The sequence below is a fragment of the Anas acuta genome, chromosome 9, assembly GCF_963932015.1.
Source record: "Anas acuta chromosome 9, bAnaAcu1.1, whole genome shotgun sequence".
Taxonomy (NCBI): Eukaryota; Metazoa; Chordata; class Aves; order Anseriformes; family Anatidae; genus Anas; species Anas acuta.
This window is the reverse complement of record NC_088987.1, coordinates 10,359,594-10,378,141: the sequence shown is the minus strand read 5'-3', so window position 1 is coordinate 10,378,141 and position 18,548 is coordinate 10,359,594. Positions and strand designations below refer to the sequence as shown.

The 18,548-nt window shown below is 54.1% G+C and overlaps 2 protein-coding genes across 3 annotated transcripts; one reads left to right on the top strand and one right to left on the bottom strand.

The window, feature by feature from the left end:
* Positions 1-3,126: 3,126 nt before the first annotated feature.
* Positions 3,127-8,440, bottom strand: PDCD1 (programmed cell death 1). Of its 2 annotated transcripts, none has more exons than XM_068692297.1 (5): positions 8,129-8,440; positions 6,069-6,401; positions 5,026-5,178; positions 4,606-4,640; positions 3,127-3,909 (listed from the first exon to the last, which is right to left on the bottom strand). In XM_068692297.1, exons 1-5 carry the CDS (start codon positions 8,235-8,237, stop codon positions 3,691-3,693), a joined length of 849 nt encoding a protein of 282 aa, XP_068548398.1. In that variant the 5' UTR covers positions 8,238-8,440; the 3' UTR covers positions 3,127-3,690. The 2 variants fall into 2 exon arrangements, with proteins under 2 accessions (XP_068548398.1, XP_068548397.1); XM_068692296.1 differs by having other exon boundaries at positions 5,026-5,181; positions 8,129-8,433.
* A 3,975-nt stretch (positions 8,441-12,415) lies between these two features.
* On the top strand, positions 12,416-17,400 carry DYNLT2B (dynein light chain Tctex-type 2B). Its single transcript, XM_068691660.1, has 5 exons — positions 12,416-12,555; positions 12,768-12,901; positions 14,473-14,542; positions 15,879-15,942; positions 16,953-17,400. Exons 1-5 carry the CDS (start codon positions 12,497-12,499, stop codon positions 16,998-17,000), a joined length of 375 nt encoding a protein of 124 aa, XP_068547761.1. The 5' UTR covers positions 12,416-12,496; the 3' UTR covers positions 17,001-17,400.
* Positions 17,401-18,548: the final 1,148 nt, after the last annotated feature.

The window sequence follows — 18,548 nt, the reverse complement described above, 5'->3', positions numbered from 1 at the left end:
GTTGGCCTGGTGGCCCCATGGTGGTCCCCCTGGTGTAAGGAGAGGGCTCAGCCCCCCGGGGAGGCTGTGCCCGGTGCGGTGGCAGTGGGTTTGTCCCCGGGCGCAGGGCTCAGCACCACTCAGCCAGGCAGCCCCTCCAGCAGCACATCCCTCCCAAGGGAGGAAGAGAGAGAAGGAGAAACCATGGAGCCGACTCAAAGCAAAACTAGAGAAAGCAAAATGAGGGCAGGAGGAGGAAACGCAGATGTTCGGCAAGCCTCCAGCACTCTCGGTGGCAGGCAGGGCAGGGCTCTCGGTGGGATTGCATGGGATGGAGGAGATGCTGTGGGTGCAGAGCCATCCGGACACGTTGGGGTGGTGCAGATGGGCTGTGGCTAGGGGTCCAGGCAAGCTGCTCAGCAACACATCCGACCACCTGCAGCACTCATCCCACCTCAGCCGCTCTCCCAGCCGGACAGGGCCATGGAGATGCTCCCTGGCCACCTCACCTGGGGGGCCAGTCCCACCCAGAGATCACCACCTCACCAACCCAGGGGCCAACAACTCGCACACCTATCCCCCTGCAGCCCAGCCCTTCCAAAAAAAAAAACCCAAAACATTGCTGTGAAACCTCCCAGCTCTCCACATTTTTAAGTGACCAGGACGCTGCTTGCTTCTAAGTGACCTTATTGCCATGTGGCCCTACTGTCCCTTCTTCCCCCTACACATGCAATGCCCTATTTTGCAGGAACAGGGCTTTGATGTTCCATGGCATGGCTCTCCTCGAAGACACTCCTGCAAGCAGCAGAGGATTTCCTCTCCACCTTCCTGCCCGCTTCCTCAAAACCCAGCCCTTGGGTTAGGGCATCGTTAAGGGACTCACATGTTCCCAATCACCTCTGACCACAGCTGGGCTACATAAGGAGGTACAGTGGGGGCTCAGACAGCTCTGCTGGGACATTTGCTTGCTCAGGTACTTTATTTTGTGTGTGAAGCTTCTTGTGTGTGCTGATGGGGACCAGCCCCAGCTCTCGGAGGTCTCACAGCCGTGGGACTGGAGCTGGGGTGAGCCCTGCTCTCTGGGTGCACCTGAGATGCTGACAAAGCACCTCAGTGATGCTCGTGACAGCCCCCGCTGCCCTGAGGAAGTGTGGGGTGGCCGTGGTTGGAAGTGGTTGCTGTGACAGACCCGAGAGAGCAGGAAATGCGGTGGCTGCAGCCAGCCCGGCTGCTCCCCGTCCTGCACAGCACCGGGACTGGCTGGGCGCATGGCTGCAGGGTGTGGGTGAGCTCTGGTGGCCACAAGGCTGAAGTGAGCTCAAAGCCAGAGCAAGGTTTTTGGGGGTCTGGCTGGCTGCTCTGCAGCAAGCTTTTTCTCTGCAGCCTAAACAGAGGTTCATTAAAATCGTTCCTCTTCACAGCAATGCAAAGCAGCTGCTGCAGAAAGGCCAGAATTTGCCAAATCCCCCAAAACTTCCTGACCCATAACAGCCCAACCTTGGTGCAGGCAGGGAGAGTTAAAGTACCTGCAGGGCATCAGTCCATGAGGGTGTCAGCTCAGCCCCCCAGAAAACCTGATGCAAACCTTAACGGGTGGACATGAGTTTCTTGGGTCCTGGCTCAATTTGGAGCAGAGAAAAAGGGTGCCAAGTCGGTGCCAATGCCAGCTGGCGTGGGCATGGAGGTGGGCAAAAGCAGGAGGGCTGTGACACAGGGAGAGGGGCTGGGAAGGAGGGATGTGGGATGGTGGGGCTGGGAAATCCAGAACAGGGAACCTCTCAGGGTGGGAGACAAGACAGGTGGCTTCAGGTGCCACGCAGTGACTCCAGAAAGCCGGGACTATCATCACCATGCTGGAGGGGAAATCGAAATAGTGGCTGATCTGGTTTGCATGGAAAGATGGAGCAGTTTGGGCAGATGGAGACAGCCTCCAGCTTGGCTTCCCACCCGTGAGCATCCCCACCATGCCCCCCAAATGTCCCCAGCCCCACTGCCTTGCTCCCTGCAAGGCACGGGGTGGTGGCCAGGCTGCTGGGTGCCCCAAGGGGCGCAGGCGCTGCCGTGGCTCGGGTGCTCGCTGGGGTTTTCATGAAGTGCTGAGCCCCCACGGCGTGCCTGGCACCCCTGCTGCCCAAAGAGGCAGGGTGGAAAAAATGAAGCAGGGCCCACCCTCCTGCGTGTGCTCTTTACGGGAAAGGCAGAACCAAAACTGCTGACTGAGCTCCCACTTCTTGCTTGCTGCAGCTGCCTCCTGCACGACCATTGCGCTGCTGCAGGGCGAGGAGCGGAGCTGCTCCTCGCACCGAGTCCGGATGGACTGAGCCACACTGTGACGTGTGTGAACGCGGGGTGAGATGTGCCACTGCCCCAGGGGAGCTTGCAGAGGGTCAGGGGACTGAGCGGGGCCACCACATCCATGTCCCCGCCCTAGGGAAGGATGTAAGCCACCCTGGATGGATGCTCATCCCAAACGATCTTCTCTGGAGGCTTCTCATGGGTGTCACAGCCCCCAGAGGGCACGGCCCTTGGTGCCTGCTGTCTCAAGGCGATGCTACTTTTAGCTGTGGTAACGGAAAAAGAAAGCTGCTGACAGTGCCACGAGGTGCAGTATGCAAATGGCCCTGTGTTTGCTTGGGGTTTCATGGGCTCCCAGCAGGACGCTGCTGCCTCCAAGCCTGCTTCTCACCAGGGCTCCTCCAGTCTCTAGCGGCTGCTTTCTCTTTTGGTTTCTGTAAGCTTTCGGCTGGGCTGCGCATCCCTGGCATCGCTTTCAAGGGAAAAATGGAAGTTTGGAGACAGCTTCGCAGCTGGGCTGTGCCAGGCACCACACCACGAGCATCACCCTGCGTGGTGACAGCCAGTCCCCGGCACCTTGTCCCCAGCTGGGCAGGCAGAAACCCCAAACTGAGCCCAGACAGGGGAGTGGGGGGCTTTTTTGTGGCTGCCCAGGCAGGGCTGGGAAGCAGGGAGCAGCTCGTTCTCTACATTATTAAGAGCAGCTTCATGGAAGAACGGCTTGCTTATCGCGCAGAGGGGCCCAGGAACCACAACAGACGCCAACGCCGCCTCCCGGCTCTCACCTGCGTGCTGCCAGGAGCTGTTATTTGCCTGCCCACGCGCCTGCCACCACGAGTCAGCAAACAGCCCGGGTGCCAACCCCTTTATTCGCCCCCACAGCCAGATCCGGCTCCCACCAGGCACAGCATCCTCGTCCCGGGATGCCCAGCGGTGCCCCTCGTCCCCGCGGAGGAGGGAAGTGTCCGATAGCACCCGCCAGCTTCCCAGGGGCTCGATAAATAGCAGTACGTGCAGAAGGTCCTGCCCTGAGCTGGCACAAGACCCTGGGGTGGGGACGTTGCTCCCATGGGGTGGCAGCTCCCAGCACTGCCCCTGTTCTCGCTCTGGAGCTCGTCCCAAAGCCCTGCTTTGCCGGCAGGGTTGGACGCAGGGCGGCTGCCCCAGATATCCCCAGAGATTGACGCTGAGAGGCCAGCCCTTGGCACAGACCCCTTGGCATCGCTGCTCGGTCCCATCCTTAGTACAGAGGCACCTGGAGCCCAGCACCAGGCCAGCAGGGACCTGTCCCCGTCCCTCGGTGCCTGTCCCGTGGCCGTGACACCAGCACAGCCAGCGCTGTCCGACACGAACTGCAGCAGCAGCACCTCCACCGCTCTGCTCAGCACACGGCTGGCTTTGGGGCCAGCCCGGCCCTCAGCAGGGCTGTGACGGGGGCTGCCACGTCCTCTCGTCCAGGTGCCTCTTGCCCCGCTCGGGTGTGACGGGTTTCTCCTCGGGGAAGATGATGGTGGCGTACTCGGTCTGGTCGTCCGGGCAGGTCTCGGGAGGCAGCTGGGTGTGTGGGTCCCACTGAAACTCCAGCACGCCGTAGTCCACGGTGGAGACGGACACCACGGGCGGCTTCTCGTCCTTCTGCAGAGAAAGGACACCCCGTTGGGATCCATGCTCTGCCCAGAGGCACCATTCATTCCCAGCATGAGTCCCTTTGTACAGCAAGTGCCAGAACGAGCATCCCACGAGGGCGAGAATAATGCAGAGGGGTAGGACGTACAGACTTGGGGTGGCATTAGTGCAGGGAAACCAGACCCTGAGCCTTGGGGTCACCGCAGATAGGTCAGGGTCCCTTTTCCCACCTCTCCACGGCACCAAAGGCACAGGGTGAGCGTGGGGCTGCAAGTGCTCAGCCCAGGGAGGGGAGAGTGAAGGCTGCCCTCAGCCACCTAACGGGCTTGGAGGAAGACAGAGCCGGCCTCCTTCAGGCAATGCCCAGCAAAAGGAAGAGAGGGAACAAGCCAAGCTGCAGCAAGAGTTGGGTATGGAGTGGGAGAGTCCCCCATTATTCACAGCAACACAATTCCCCACCAGATAAAACCTTGCTCTGAGCAAGGCTTGGAGTAGAGAGGCCCCCGTCCTGCCTCAGGCGGTTTTTTTGATTTTGCGATGGGGCCGTGCCGCAGGTGCAGCCGTAGCGGTGCCGGAGAGATCGCACGGTGCCAGAGGAGATAGGGGAAGCGAGAAGCCCGATAAAGGGAGGCCCCGTGCCCTCCGCTCCCGCACCCAGCGCCGCTCCCCCGCAGCACGGCGGGCTGTCGGAGGCGGAGAACTCACCTCCGCGGTGTTTTCACTTGGTGGTTTCTGCACATCTGCAAAGTAACACATTTGGTTAGGAGGTGCTTGCGTGCCAAGGCAGTCTGAGCAGCTGGGGCTGACCCAGCCTCGTCGTGCTGCTGCACCGGGGCTCGCCAGTCCCCTCGGGTCCTTCGGCTCCACGGAGAGGTGCAGAGCCTCAGCACGTGGGCTGGAGGGCGAGCAGCAGCCCTGAGCACCCTTGACCCACCAGCACGGAGATGCCTGTCCCACAGGGACAAGCCACACTTGAGTTTGGGCATCCAAACCAGCCCGCGTGCACCCCACGTATCCATCTGCCCCTGGGTCCCAGCTGGGTTTCCTGAAGGAGCATCACCCCCCGGGTCCCCTGGTGCACCCCCAGCCCCTCGGCACGGTGAGGGGGGTCCCCGAGGTCCCCACCTCCTCTCCTGTAGGTGACGAGGCAGTAGCCGAGGACCACCAGCACGACCACGCAGCCCAGCAGCAGGACGCCCAGGATCACGGCCTTGATGTGGCTTGGGGGGCTGCTGTCCTCCATGCCGGGCTCCTCGGTGGTGTTTATCTTCTCAGGGGCTGCTGCAAGAGCCGTGACAAAAGCCAGCAGGTCAGGAGCGTAAAATCTCTGTGAATGGCTCCAGGGGAGCACAGGGGGTGTCTCCAGAAAGGGCTGGGTTCCAGGCTGGCTGCTACAGCCCCACCATCCCTCCAGGACCCTCAGTTTGGGCTGATGTGGGTTTTTTTTTGGCCACGTCCCACTCCTCCTCATTGCGGGTGGTGAGGATGATCCCACATCGGGTGACAGTGAGGGTGTAGGGGCCAGGACACCCACAGGCAGTCTCACAGCAGGACCCCATCCCCGTCCCCAAGGAGAACATGGCTCCCCCAAGCCTCCCAGACACCTCCACATCTTGGGGCCAGCTCACACTGGCAGGAGATGTGTAAGAAGACTAAATTTTGCAGTGTTTTCCCCTTTTTTTCCCCTTTTTCCCCTAAAGAGAATGCCATCAGTAAGGACTTGTTCCTCCCCAGAGCATCCTTGGGGACGGAGACCTCCTGCCTCAAGACCAGACCCAGCTGCAAGGTGCTCAGGGAAAGGACAGCCTGCTGTGTCCTGGACCTCAATGATACAAATAAAGGGCAGGGCTGTGCTCTCCTCACCCACACCAGGTCCTCCCCAGGAGGGTGCTGCCTGCCTGGGGCCATGCACTTCCCCAGGAGTGGGGTTTCTCCATCTCTGGGACGCAGCCCCTTGGAGGCACCGCAGCTGAGATGCCACCAGAATGCTCCTGGAGCAGGGAGCAGGGCAGAGGGAGGACATCACTCCATAGCTGACATGCAAAACCCCACAGGGCTCTCACCAAGAACAAGTCCGGGAGTCCCCATCCCCTCGCCATCCACCCCAGTCCCTACCCTCCGGGGTGGCACCGTAGGGTGACACCGACAGCCTGTCCCCTTCGGCTGACCTGTGACCACCAGGTGGGACCGGTTGCTCTCCTCCACTTTGTTGGACTGGAAGAAGGCGATCAGCCCGCAGTAATAGGAGCCCGAGTCATTCTGGTGGAGGTTCAGGATCTCGATCTTGAAGACCGGATTGTGGTTGGAGAGCAGGTACTTCTCCGTCTTCGTCTGGGGGATGCTCCGGCTGATCTGAGCAATTTTTTGGGGAACGCTGTGGTTGGTCTCCTTGTACCAGTTGAGGTTGTACTCCAGGCTGGAGTTGTTCTCTATGGAGATGTTGCAGAAGAAGGTGGCTGAGCCGCCTGCGGGGCGAGTTAACGTGGCTGGGGAGAAGGTCACTGTTGGGGAGAGAAGAAGCAAGGAAATGACACGGTGACAGCGGGCAGCAGGAGCAGCCGTGCCCCTCGTGGGATCCTGGGCTGCAGAAAGGGTGAGAGCCCCCTGCAGCCCCCATCCCGCACGGAGGTGATGGGCTCCCAAGCCCCTCGTGCTCCTGCCTCGTGTGCCAGAGTCCCCGCACGCTTCTCAGCTGTTTCACCCTCAGCTCCTGAAGGCCCTTAAGGGGATTTGTAAAAATCTGCTTGCACGCCAGCCCTGTGACCTGCGCCAAGTGGGCTCAGCAGAGACCCCTACAATGAACCCACAGGAGCTTTTGCACCAGAGAAAACAGACTTCAGGGAGGGGGAGGCATATTATTACTGCTTTTAAATCCATGCTCGGTGTTAACATCAGGTTTCACCCTTCCTCCAGCTGGTGTCACCTCCAAAAGCGAGCAGAGGGACTGGATCCCTGTTTGGGGCACCTCAATTCTGCCCACCCAGTCCCAGCAGGGCTGCAGGCATGGGCCAGGCACCTTCTACCACCTCCTGAGAAAAGCCAGGGCTGCAGAGCCCAAGCAGTGCCCTCTTGTCCCCTAGCAAGCCCCTAATTAGCAAGAATTAGAAATATTAATCCTGCCCATCAGACTCTCTGCCTGCCTCTCACTTTGGCTGCTTGAGCCACTGGAACGGGTGATGTCCTGGCACGGACAAGAAGACCCAGCAGGAAGAGGCAGCTGCTGTGTTATATTGGGTTCAGAGCAATAAAAAGCAGAAAATAAAATTAAAAAAAAAAAAAAATCATGTAGGTTTTCTGACTATACGTGATCCAAGCCATCGGTGAAGTTTAACTTCCAATTTTTCAGAAACCAGCACGGACACCAGCCCCTAGACTCGGAAGCAGGATCAGAAAAGTGCCCTCTCCCTTCAGCATTGGCCCGAGGCTGGTACAAACAGGCTCACCAAGCAGAAAAGGAACCAGGACAGTTCCTTGATTACAGGATTAGCTGGAAAACAGGGCTTAAAAAACTGAGAAACGATACCAGACAGGAGGATGGAGAGAGGGAACTGCTCCAGCTCCCGGCGGGCAGCGTTTGCTGTGGCAGTGCCTATGCCGAGAGTTTTAATTTTCGCAGTATTCTGAGTTTCTTGTGTTTAACAGGAAATATTCAGCAGGCTCAGGGCTGTGCTTCCTACCGAGCGCCACTCTCAGCAATGAATGAACTGCTCGGAGGATGTCCCTGGTTTTACAGGTGTCCCTGCCTCCCCCCGGCACCAGCTGCCATCGGTGCCTGGGGAGGGTCCCACGAGGGGCTCCCAGCCCCGTGTTCACCACCGGGACAGAAAACAACCGATGCCACCAAAGCGGGGACCTGGCCTCCCCAGGACTCTTCCTTGCCCTGCCCAGACTCCCCCATTCACCCTCTCCACCTGCCTTTCTCTCCCGAAATTTCACACCAAACAAAACCAGAGGCAGAAGCCTGGCTCGGTGAGGATGAAGCCCACCCCAGGAGGCGAAGCACGGGGGCATGAAACCCAGAGCAGGAAACCCCAGCACCTGACAAACCCAAACCTCCAACACCAAACCCCAACCGTGGTCGGCACGCAGGCAGCCAGCCTCACACCCCACCAGCACCGCGACCTCAGCACCTGGCCCTTTTCTCCATCCTTTCACCCCATTCCTCCGCCGAGCGCCCCCCATTCCCCTTGCTCCTTCCGTACCCCAAACCTTTGGGTTTTCCACCTACCCCGGTGGCAGCCGGCCAGCGCGGGGCTGCAGCACAGCAGCAGGACGCAGAGGCCGGCCAGGGCCACGTCCACGTTGCCCCGTGTGGTCCTCGAGGCGCCGGGAGCCATGGCGAGGCAGCGGGCCCCCTGCCCGTGCCGCGTGCCCCGTGCCGTGCCGCGCAGCCCCGGCTCTCGCCGCGCTTCCTTCCCCACGGCGCTGTCTCGTCCTCCGCCACACGCGGCAGGGGTTGGGGTGGAAATGAAACGTGCCCATCTCGGCCCCACAGGGAAACCCGGGCTGCCTCCCGCCCCCGGCTTCCTCCTCACCGAGGCAGGGAACAGCTGAGCTGTGGCCTGGCCCCTTCCCCTCCCCGTGCGCTCCCCCCGTGGGCCCCATAGCACGGCCCCAACCCCAAGGATGGCCCACGGGGGGCAGGGAAGGGGTGTCCGGGTCTCCTGGGCACCCATGGGTGCTGGGTGCTGACACTGGGAGGGGATGGGGAGAGGAGGGAGGAGGAGAGGAGAAGGTGAAAATCAGAGGGGGGAAATGAGAAGATGACAAGATGGAGAAAAGGGAGCAAAGGGAGAATGAGCAAAGGAAAAGAAGGAGAAAAGGGCAAAGGAAGACAAGGAGGAGGAGAAAGTGGAGAAGAAAAAGGAGAAAGAGGAGAAAGGAGGAGGAGGAGGAGGAGGGGGAGGAGGAGAAAGTGAGAACGAGGAGAAGGAGAAGGAGAAGGAGAAGGAGAAGGAGAAGGAGAAGGAGAAGGAGAAGGAGAAGGAGAAGGAGAAGGAGAAGGAGAAGGAGAAGGAGAAGGAGAAGGAGAAGGAGAAGGAGAAGGAGAAGGAGAAGGAGAAGGAGAAGGAGAAGGAGAAGGAGGAGGAGGAGGAGGAGGAGAAGGAGAAGGAGAAAGTGAGAACGAGGAGAAGGAGAAGGAGAAGGAGAAGGAGAAGGAGAAGGAGAAGGAGAAGGAGAAGGAGAAGGAGAAGGAGAAGGAGAAGGAGAAGGAGAAGGAGAAGGAGAAGGAGAAGGAGAAGGAGGACACTTTGCCTCCTTGGGCCTGTTTCTAGCAAAGTGAAGAATTTACAGGGGGCAGGTGCGCAAGGTTTGGGTACAGATATCGGGGTGATATTTTCTGCAGACTGCTTTAATTTCTCTGCCAGCGATGCTTCCCGCTCGCCCTGCTGACTAATATTCACGTCGCAAATAAGCAGCGGTGAAACCGCACTGTTTGCTGGCTCCTCCTGCTTCTACCGAGCCCAGCCGTGATGCGGTGGCAATTTTGGAAAGTGTCTGGGGAAAATTAATAACTGGGGCAAAGGATGCTATTCTTATGATGATTTAATAATTTTCCAGGCTCTCAGAAGCTAAGCGGCGGGGCTGAGGCTCACTCACATCTCACTTTCAGACCCAGCAGCAGCCTGGGAGGATGCTGAGCCCCTAATTAGACCCTCCTGGATCCCCCCTCAGGCCTCCTCCTGGTGCTGTAGCTTCACACCTTGGCCCTCAGCTTTTACCATTGCATGGCCCAAGGAGAGAGCCCAGGGGCTGTCCCGTCCTTGTCACCTCCCAAGGCCACCACACAGCCTGGCATGGTGCCAGGGGAGCGCTCTTCAGCATGTACAGCAGCGCTGGTGGATTTGAGATGGTTACTGCCTCATCCTGTGTTCCCGTTAAAAAAAAAAAAAAAAAAAAAAAAAAAACAAACCAACCAACAACAAAAACAAAAACACTAAAGAAACTAAAATGAACTCCGGGAAACAGCTCAGAGCAAGGCAGCTTTTCCCCCTTGGTGCTCTGTGTCCCCACACCACAGCATCACTGGGCCACCCCAGTTCCCTTTGGAGACCCCCCAGCCCCATCTCTGCAGGCCCAGGGCTCTCACCGCCTGCCCTGCAGCCCCAAAAAAAACCTCGAGGCAGTCCTGACGACATGTTTGGGTGGAAGATGTGACGGGTATCGCTGCAGAGGCTGCAGCTCGCCGAGGGAAGGATCGGCAGGAAAAACTGGCTCACGCCCCTGCGCGGCTGGCACGGGGCTGATTAAAATCATAGCGCGGTTGCTCAAACTTTCCAACACACGCTCGAAACGAGGCGTCAGGGGGTTGCTGCTCAGCGGGGCGGGGAAGGTGCCTGTGTCCACTAAAAAACAACGAAGGGGAAATGCAGGGAGTAAGGCAACGTTTCGTGATGCTCAGGTTCCTTCTGGATCTGGCAGCAGCTCTCCACAGCACGCCGTGAGCGAGGCGGTGGGTCCCAGCAGAGCAGGAAGGGCAGGGAAATGCCCACTGCTCGGAAACAAAAATTCCTATGGGAAAACACATTTCACAGTGCCAGGCACCCCTTAGTTTTGCTGTTTGCTTCCTGCTGCCTTAGACTCTTCTCCTCATCACCAGCTCAGTGGCCGCGTTTGAGTGCCAAAGCTCAGGGGCAGGATGCGGCCCCGCCGCTTGGTCACGAAGCGCAGGGGAGGCTGCAGAGCTGGGCACGCAGCAGAAACCACGAGCCCGGAGCTGTCCAACCGAGCACCAGCAGAAAGCACACAAAAGGGTGATTTTTTTTTAAAAAAAAAAGGCCAAGATCTACCTTGCTACAACAAAGTGGCTACAGGGGAAGCGAGATGTGCAGCTGTGCAGGGACCCCGCAGGTGCCCCGGGTGCTGGCATCGCGGGGGGAGCCTGGCCCCAGCAAGGGGCCCAGCTAAGACAAGACAAGGACAGGGCAGACAGGTAGGTTGGATGCCAGGGGAGGAAAAGCAGTGCTCAAGCTGTACAAGATCCTTTGATGCTTTAAAAAAAAATAAATCTCCATCTCTGAGCTGGAACAGTGCATGGGGCATTCCTTCACCGGCATTCTTCACCCTGCCAAGGCCAGCACACCCCAAACGGCTCAAAGGGCCTAAGGGCAGTCCCGAAACAGCTTGAAATCACCTGGGGTATTTATTGAAGGAGCACTGAAAATGTGGAAGAGGAACAATAAAGCAATGTTCAGGCACCTGGTATGCAGCCTGCTGAGGCCCCAACCTGGATGCCCACAACACCTTGGGAAAACAAAGACTCCCAAAATGAGCAGGACCATGAAACCAACCATGAACAGATGCTGAGCAAGATCAGCCCGCAGATTTATCACGTCCCCACACACACACAGCTCCTTAATTGAATTTGCATCTGTGGCTCTGATCCAGGCAGCAGGCGGCAATGGCTGGGCAGCAGCAGGAAATGGTTAATGGTGTTTGCAAATAAATGCAAAGCGAGCCCGCTGCCTTTCAGATACTTCTCGGAAATTCAGAAGGCCCGTGCAGATGATTTGCATGAGCTCCGCCTGACCCTGCGGGAAAAAGCGAGGCGGCTCCAACCCACACAGCCCAGCGGTGCCTCGGGCTGAGCAAGTGCTGGGTGCGAGGAGAGGGAGCGGCGGCGGCACCGAGGGGCTCCCACAGCCAGCAGAAACCCGCAGGGCCCTGGTGTGGGGATGGGAAAAGCTCCTCAGCTGCTGACCAAGGTGCTCCCGTGCCCAGGGCTCTGCTGGATCATCTCCGAGAGTGATGCTGCTGAAGCACTGAGCCCACGGGCATCGGCAGCTGCTGCACCTTGGTTCTCATCAACCCGCTTGTGGGCAGGGGAGGCTCGGGGCAGGAGCTGGTGTGAGCCTGGCTGCGTCAGAGCCCACAGCCGCCGCAGGAAGGGGCTCCGGGAGAGCAGCCCGTGCCCGCGGGGTGGGCAGCCTGCGCCCGTTTGGCAGCCGGGGGTGGTTTCCTGCTCCCCCAACCCCTTTGCCGCGCTCCACCCCGCAGCCAGCTGCGCTTTGGGTGCCGTTTCTATTCTAGCCCAGGCGCCGGGTTCTCAACGGTGTCACCCGGCCGTACGTAGGAAACGCAACCGGGGAGATCGCCGCAGCGAGATAAGCGGCAGAGGAAGCAGGATGTCAGCGCCTCAGCACGGCACCCGCCGCGAGCCGTTACCAGCAGCGCGGGACGGGGAGCGGGCAGGGGGAGCAGCACAGCTCTGTGATAACGCTGTGGAATTACAAAATGCTTTATTTTTTTATTATTTTTTTATTATTATTTTTATTTTTAGGACCCCAGGGGGCAAACCCCACAGCGGGGCAGCGCAGGAGGGCGCACGGCACCCAGGGACCCAGCTGCACCGTGACAGCGGCTCCATCCCTGAGCACCTGAGGGTGGGCTGGGGGCTATGGGGGCACCCCGGGGGGGGGCTCAGCAGCACCCATGGGTGCGGGCAGGGACCCCGCGGCCCCCGCGCGCCACGTGCCGCGCTTGGCGCGAAAACGGGGCGTGGCGCCGTGACGTCACAACGCGGAAGGCGGCAACGCGGAAGTAGCGAGGCGGAAGTGCCCGCGGTTGCCATGGTAACCGAGGCCTGGGGGCGGCCATGGGCGAGCTGGGCCCAGGGGACTCCGGGGATGCCCGCGGGCTGCGGCCCAGCCTGCGGTGAGGGAGGGCCGGGGCTGCCCCCTTGCCGTGTTTTTATTTTTAGTAGGTTTAGGAGCTAATTCCCTTCGAGCTAAGCTCTTTTCTCTACAGCTCTTCGTTTTGTTGTACTTTTTAATGGGAAAGCTGAGCTTGCCTGTGGTGTGTGTGTGTTTCTGTACATAACATAAATATCCTGAGCCTTTTCTTGCTGCTTTTTTTTCCCCTGGTAGGTTTAAGTCGTCCACAGTGAAGGAATGCATCCACGCGATACTGAAGGAGAAGCTGGCCGATGCTCAGTACGTCCCAGAAGAAGTGCCTCAGCTCACAAAGTCGTTATCAGAGATAATAAAAGATAGGCTGAAAGGTAAGGAGGTGTGTGGCAAAAGCTGCTTCTTTTCTCACTTTAAACTTAACTTCTCTAACTTTAAAATGTGTCCTCTTCCTTTCATAAATCTCCTTTTTCATCTTAAAGCCTGTTCTTTCACTGTCAAATGACTGAAGTCTGCTGTTGTTATCTGCATAAATATGTGGAAGCAGAAACCTAATTCAAGCAAGCAGCTTTGTTTTCATAGGGACTGGTTGGTGTGGGATGTCAGCCTTGCAGGGCTGCAGGGGAAAGAAGCTTCATTAGAGAGAAGGAGGAACGATTGCCTCTTGCTTCAACAAACAAGTGTTCCTCCTTTTTTTTTTGTTTTGTTTTTTGTGTCCCTGAGATGGGAGCAAGGCCAGGTGGGAGCAGTGAATGGTGAGTTAGGAGCACTGTCGGTCAGGGAGGGATGTGAATACAGCACTGGAAGCGTGGTGGTGCTGCTGCACAAGATACCCTCCAACGTTTTTGAGTGCAAGATCCAGCAGGTGTTTCCTGTGCTCAGAGCTGGAAAAAGTAAGTAGGTGTGAGTTGGTGTGGTCGCTTCTTTTCCCTCTTTTCCTTGGGACAGGCTGGTGCTCCATCTGCTGGGCTGACGAGCAGTGGCTGTGCAGAAATGCCATCACCCGCAGCAGGAGCTGTGGGTTTATGCTTCCCCCAGAGTTACACATCTGCTTTAAAAGCAGCAGCAGCTGTCGTCCCAGCACGTGTTGATGCCAAACTAATATGCACAGGGCTTGACTTCAGCAATCTGTAAGCACACTCGCAGTAGCCTGAAGCAAGACTGGCCCAGTGTGGCCGTTGTATTGGCTGACATCTCTGATAAGCATTGACACTGTTACCAGGCCCAGCATGTAATGTTCAAAATTTCAGCGGAAACAGGCACTAGAGTCTTCCTTTATGTTGCTCTATTGAAGATAAAGGCATCAGGATTAATATTTTATTTAAAACGTGGTTGTTCTGGTTTGAATTCTGGAATCTTGTAATGGCCTGATTGGCTCTGGCCTCTGCCCCAAAGGTATCCCTTTACTGTTGTGAAACAATCATATTTTTGCAGACACAAACTTAGACCTGCCTAAGCTGCTTTTTTGTGACCTTTTATCTCAGCTCAGAAGCAAAGGAAACAACTATGTGGCAGAAAAATCTCTAAAATACCTTTGCATCAGAACAGCTTTAAAATAAGCCAATTTTAATAAATTGGCTTTTGCCCTACCAGCAGCCTTATTTACATTCTCATCATGTGTTCAGTTCTTAAACACTGTAGAACTGGAATGCTTACGTAGAAGAAGGCTGTTTGGGGATATCTTATGATTTAGATGCATCTTTTGATAGATACCAAATACCCTGCTCATCCTTTGAGTAAAATGAGGCTGTGGTAGTCCATATCTAGGAGAGTGAAGTGATGAGGCAATTGGTCTGCTCTGCCTATTGCATGTACTTTTAATTTGTAGAGGACACTGCTTTGTAGCTAGAAATCTTGCTCTCGGTGTGTTCTCTTTTGGGCTCTTACTTTAAACAAGTACAGAGTTTGAAGTTTCTCTCCCTTTCTTTTGTTTTTCTTTTCCCAGAGGAGGGATTTGACAGGTACAAAATGGTGGTGCAGGTTGTGATCGGAGAGCAGAGAGGAGAAGGAGTGAAGTAAGTTTTGCATTTTCTAATTGTATTTCTATGATTTTCTTTTCATCTTTTTCCATTCTCCTTCAGGAGCTCCTTCCAACTTTTCCAGATTCTGAGATATTTCTGCCTGTACTAAAATGTAAAGCACTTCCTTTTCTCTTAAGCAGCAAGTGCAGGCTTGGACTGTGGCTGATTGAATTACTAGTCAGTTGACTGGTGATAATTGGCTGTGTGATGGGTATTAACAGGCTGAAATGCTGAAAAGCATTTGTGAGGTGTGTTGCAGAAAAGATCTTATATTGTACTCACGATGAACTGAAGCATACATCCAGTCTATTCTCAGGGCCCTGCTGGAGCACAAGAGCCATGGTAACTCACTTGTGCCTAAAGCCTGATTTCCATAAGTACTTCATTTGCATTTAATCCCCCCAAATAAGTATTTTTCAGTAGTTCAAATTCCTATAATCCTCCTGCAATGCTGTTATGGGAATCTAGCCCAGGCTGGGGGTGCTGAGCGCTTGGAAATCTAGCTCCCAATGCCTGCAGTCAGACAAAAGAATTCCTCTTTACTGCTGTGGTGGGCTGCAGCTTTCTCTTACTGCTGGGTAAGGAGAAGACAAAAAGGAACAGCCCACAAGGTTTATGTGCCTTATACACAGGGCTTCACATTATTATTGTGCTTGGTATTCCAGCAGAAGATCAGTGAAGCAAACAGGAATCCTGTCAGTTGAGACTGAGTGGGGAAGGTAGTGAGCTGGGCATTTGCAGGAGAGAAAAGAGTGTCAGTGACATTAAACAAGGCAGCACTGAGGTGTCATCCAGAATATCCTCTGACAGTCTAGTTGCTTGTCTTCAAAGTAAAGCAGATGCAGAAAAAGTCTGCCAGAATTCTCAGGGAACAGGCAGTGTGGATATGAAAGGGCCACAAGAGTTCAGCTTGGTTCTAGTAATGTGAAGGCTGACAAGGAATACGATAGCTCCCTATAAATAAACGGGTAGTATGCATCAGGAGGGCACGGGAGGTGAAGGATGAGAACAAATCAGCTAAATTAGCCACTGATATGCATACATCAGAAGTCAGAAGGTTCTTAAGCACGAAAGCAAGGAAGCTGCAAGCCTGCTGCACAGCACAGCTGACAGAATTAATAGTTGAGGAGTTTCAAGATGCATCTTGATCAACATACAAAGAGGCTTATAGCGTGTGGCGGAATTCAGCAATGCTCGGGATTTGGGGGAACACATCCCGTTTCCTTTATCCTTAAAAAAAAGCTTAGCTTGCTTTTTCAGGGAAAGTGTGATCACTTAGATCCTTACACCTAACTTTGCAGGTAATGGCTGTGCTTTCTCCTTTGTCTAGTATGGCTGCGCGGTGTTTCTGGGATGCTGACACTGACAGCTATGCTCATGATGTTTTTGTTAATGTAAGTATTGACTGTTTTACCATAGGAAATGTAAAGCTACTACTTTTATGACAGGCAGACTAACTTTAAAACATGAAGCAGGCAAAAGGAACTGCTGTTGCCTTTGGAAGGAACCAAAGCCAAATCAAAACTGTGATTTACAGTCTCATTCACAAGTCATTTAAGTTGCACCATTTTACAGGTAGGGAGAGGAAGCACACGAGATGAAGTTGTTTTTCTCTTTTTTTACATGCTTTGCCGAGCTGCTATCCAGAAGTACCGCTGGAACTCAGGACTGAGCAAAAGCCAATATTTTATTTTAAAACCTCCTTCTTTACTGTCCTGACTCCACGGAGCATTTCCCAGGTTAAATTCTCTGTGAAAGGCTTCAGGCTCTCTGCTGTCAAAGGCATCAGCCTACGGGGCTTTCAGGAAGGAGAATGTCCTTTTTGTGAGCTACAGATAACAGGCAGGAGCACTGATTGCTCTTTGGTGAGGACTTTCACCTGGATTTGGGTTTGGTCACTGCAGCAGAAATTTTCCATGCTTTACATTGTTTCTGGGTCGTCATCTTATCTTCACTGAGCTGCAGTTGAGAAATCATTGGGACCCATTCCCACAGTGCCTGTGGATCCTGAAACAGTAGGGGTGCTCTAAGAACGCCCTGTGAGTGGAGCCCGGAGGTAAATTTGTCTATGGGCCCTGGAGAGGTGAAGGCGGGACAAGGGTCAAACTATTCAGTTCTGACATGAGTGGGACACTTCTAGGTACACAGAGAAACGACACCCACACACCTTTGGGTGTGCAGCTGGAGAAAACTGAGGCACTTCTGGCATTCAGACTCACTGGCCTGGGTTACACCACACCTGAAGTAAATAAGTGACTAAAAAGACAAAAATTTGAAGGACTTTACACTCTAAGGCTCTAACTATTTTTAGTGCTCTGGCCCAAGCCTTCCCTCAGGCTAGCTTTTTCAGTTATGCTAGCAAAGAGTTGCCTTTACTAATGCAGAGCCTTTTTGTTTTCCCCAGGACAGCCTCTTTTGTGTGGTAGCTGCATTTGGCTGCTTCTACTATTGAAGATGGTAAAGATTGCACAAAAAGACAAAGGTGGGGAGGAATACTTTATAGAGTATTTTTGCTAACACACACAAAAGCACCGTACTCTTCCTTTAATACCTCACACAATACAGCTCTACAAAGCACGTCCTACACCTGTTACACTACAACATCCTTCCTCCCTTGTGGATATCGATATAGCTTTAAGCACATTATTATCATCTCCTTATTTAAATCATCCTTTTGTTTTTATGTAGTGTACTGGTTTTGTCCTAAACAGTATACTGCCAATAGCCATTGTTTCTAGGGCAAACTGAACTTGGGTTGTAAAAGAGTTCTCTTATTTTTACTTTGTTAATTTCCTGAAGTGAATGAAATATTTCTCAGAAATATAATATAATAAATCCATGTATTTACTGTTTCTCTCCTGTGTGTTTACCTTTACTGTTTCCACCACTGGTTCTTTTTCTCCACTCTGCGAAATGCACTGGCCTTGATTGCTCATCAGTGCTTCTCAAATAAGCATTTTCTGAGGATTCCGTGTAAGTTAATAAATAAAGCTGATCTCTAATTCTGACTATCCAGACTTGTTACTATGACTTGTGTAAGAATTAAATTGTCAATCCCAGCTAAGTGTCACATGAAAATGATAACAATTGACAGGAAGACAAGGTATTTAGGATAATGGTTCAGCACAGTAGCCTGCACACCCCACTAAGTGCCCAAACACCCAGCTGTAACCCCTCATTGGTTTGGTGCAATTTGGCACCTGTGGAAACGTTGAATAATCCATTGCTCAGTGCCCAGTTCAACAGATATTGCAGTGCTTTCTCAATCTTTGCCTTTCTGTAACTGTTTTGGGATACACAGTTGGATGTTTGGAGAGCAAAATTGATAAAACTCAAGCCTTTAAAGGAACACTAGAAAAGGCTGCTGTAAATCAGAAAAGGAGAACCAAAATCTCTTATCTCCCCAAAAATTAGAGGATGAGGTTGGTTCCTGAGAGATGGGTGCTACTGAAATGCATCTTAAATGCCCATCGGAAGACAGGAGGAGTTGCTCTATGCTGATGCCTGTTCTCTATGCTAAGGAAGAAGCATAGCTGAACAATTTCAACTGCATGAATGGCTTTTGTAGCACTGAAGTTTAGCGTGGTGAATCCTGAATACCACCCTCACCAACTGTTAGAGCAGAACACACTGCCTGTGCAGCTCTTAGTATGGAAGTCAAAAATTATGGTTCATCTTCTAGAATCACTCTTCTGTCTAAAATTGCAGAACCAGCGCATTCCTATTTCTGTAACAGATTTGTTTGAAAGCAGCTTCATCTAATTTACCTCTGATGGGAAATAGATGGTGGCTTCCCTGATGTCTTTGTATCTGTGACATGTTAAATGAGCTGCCAAGATGTCATGGCAATATTCAGTGTGTGAACCTGAGAGTCCACAAGCTTTGGAAAACAGTGGAATAAAATAAAATAAGAAAAATCACAGAGATGTTATATATACCTTCAGACTGGTTTTGACGTTTTTATTGAGTCACGGTGATCAAATCATGCTTTTTTGCCTTG

Bases quoted from the DNA above. Each gene is read 5' to 3' on its own strand.
- PDCD1 (XM_068692296.1), bottom strand. From the start codon at position 8,237: ATGGCTCCCGGCGCCTCGAGGACCACACGGGGCAACGTGGACGTGGCC. The intron at 6,402-8,128 runs GTAGGTGGAAAA...TCTCCCCAACAG, and splicing joins GCTGGCCGGCTGCCACCGGG to TGACCTTCTCCCCAGCCACG. The intron at 3,910-4,605 runs GTGAGTTCTCCG...CTTTCTCTGCAG, and splicing joins CAAGTGAAAACACCGCGGAG to AAGGACGAGAAGCCGCCCGT.
- DYNLT2B (XM_068691660.1), top strand. From the start codon at position 12,497: ATGGGCGAGCTGGGCCCAGGGGACTCCGGGGATGCCCGCGGGCTGCGG. The intron at 12,556-12,767 runs GTGAGGGAGGGC...TTCCCCTGGTAG, and splicing joins GGGCTGCGGCCCAGCCTGCG to GTTTAAGTCGTCCACAGTGA. The intron at 15,943-16,952 runs GTAAGTATTGAC...TGTTTTCCCCAG, and splicing joins CTCATGATGTTTTTGTTAAT to GACAGCCTCTTTTGTGTGGT.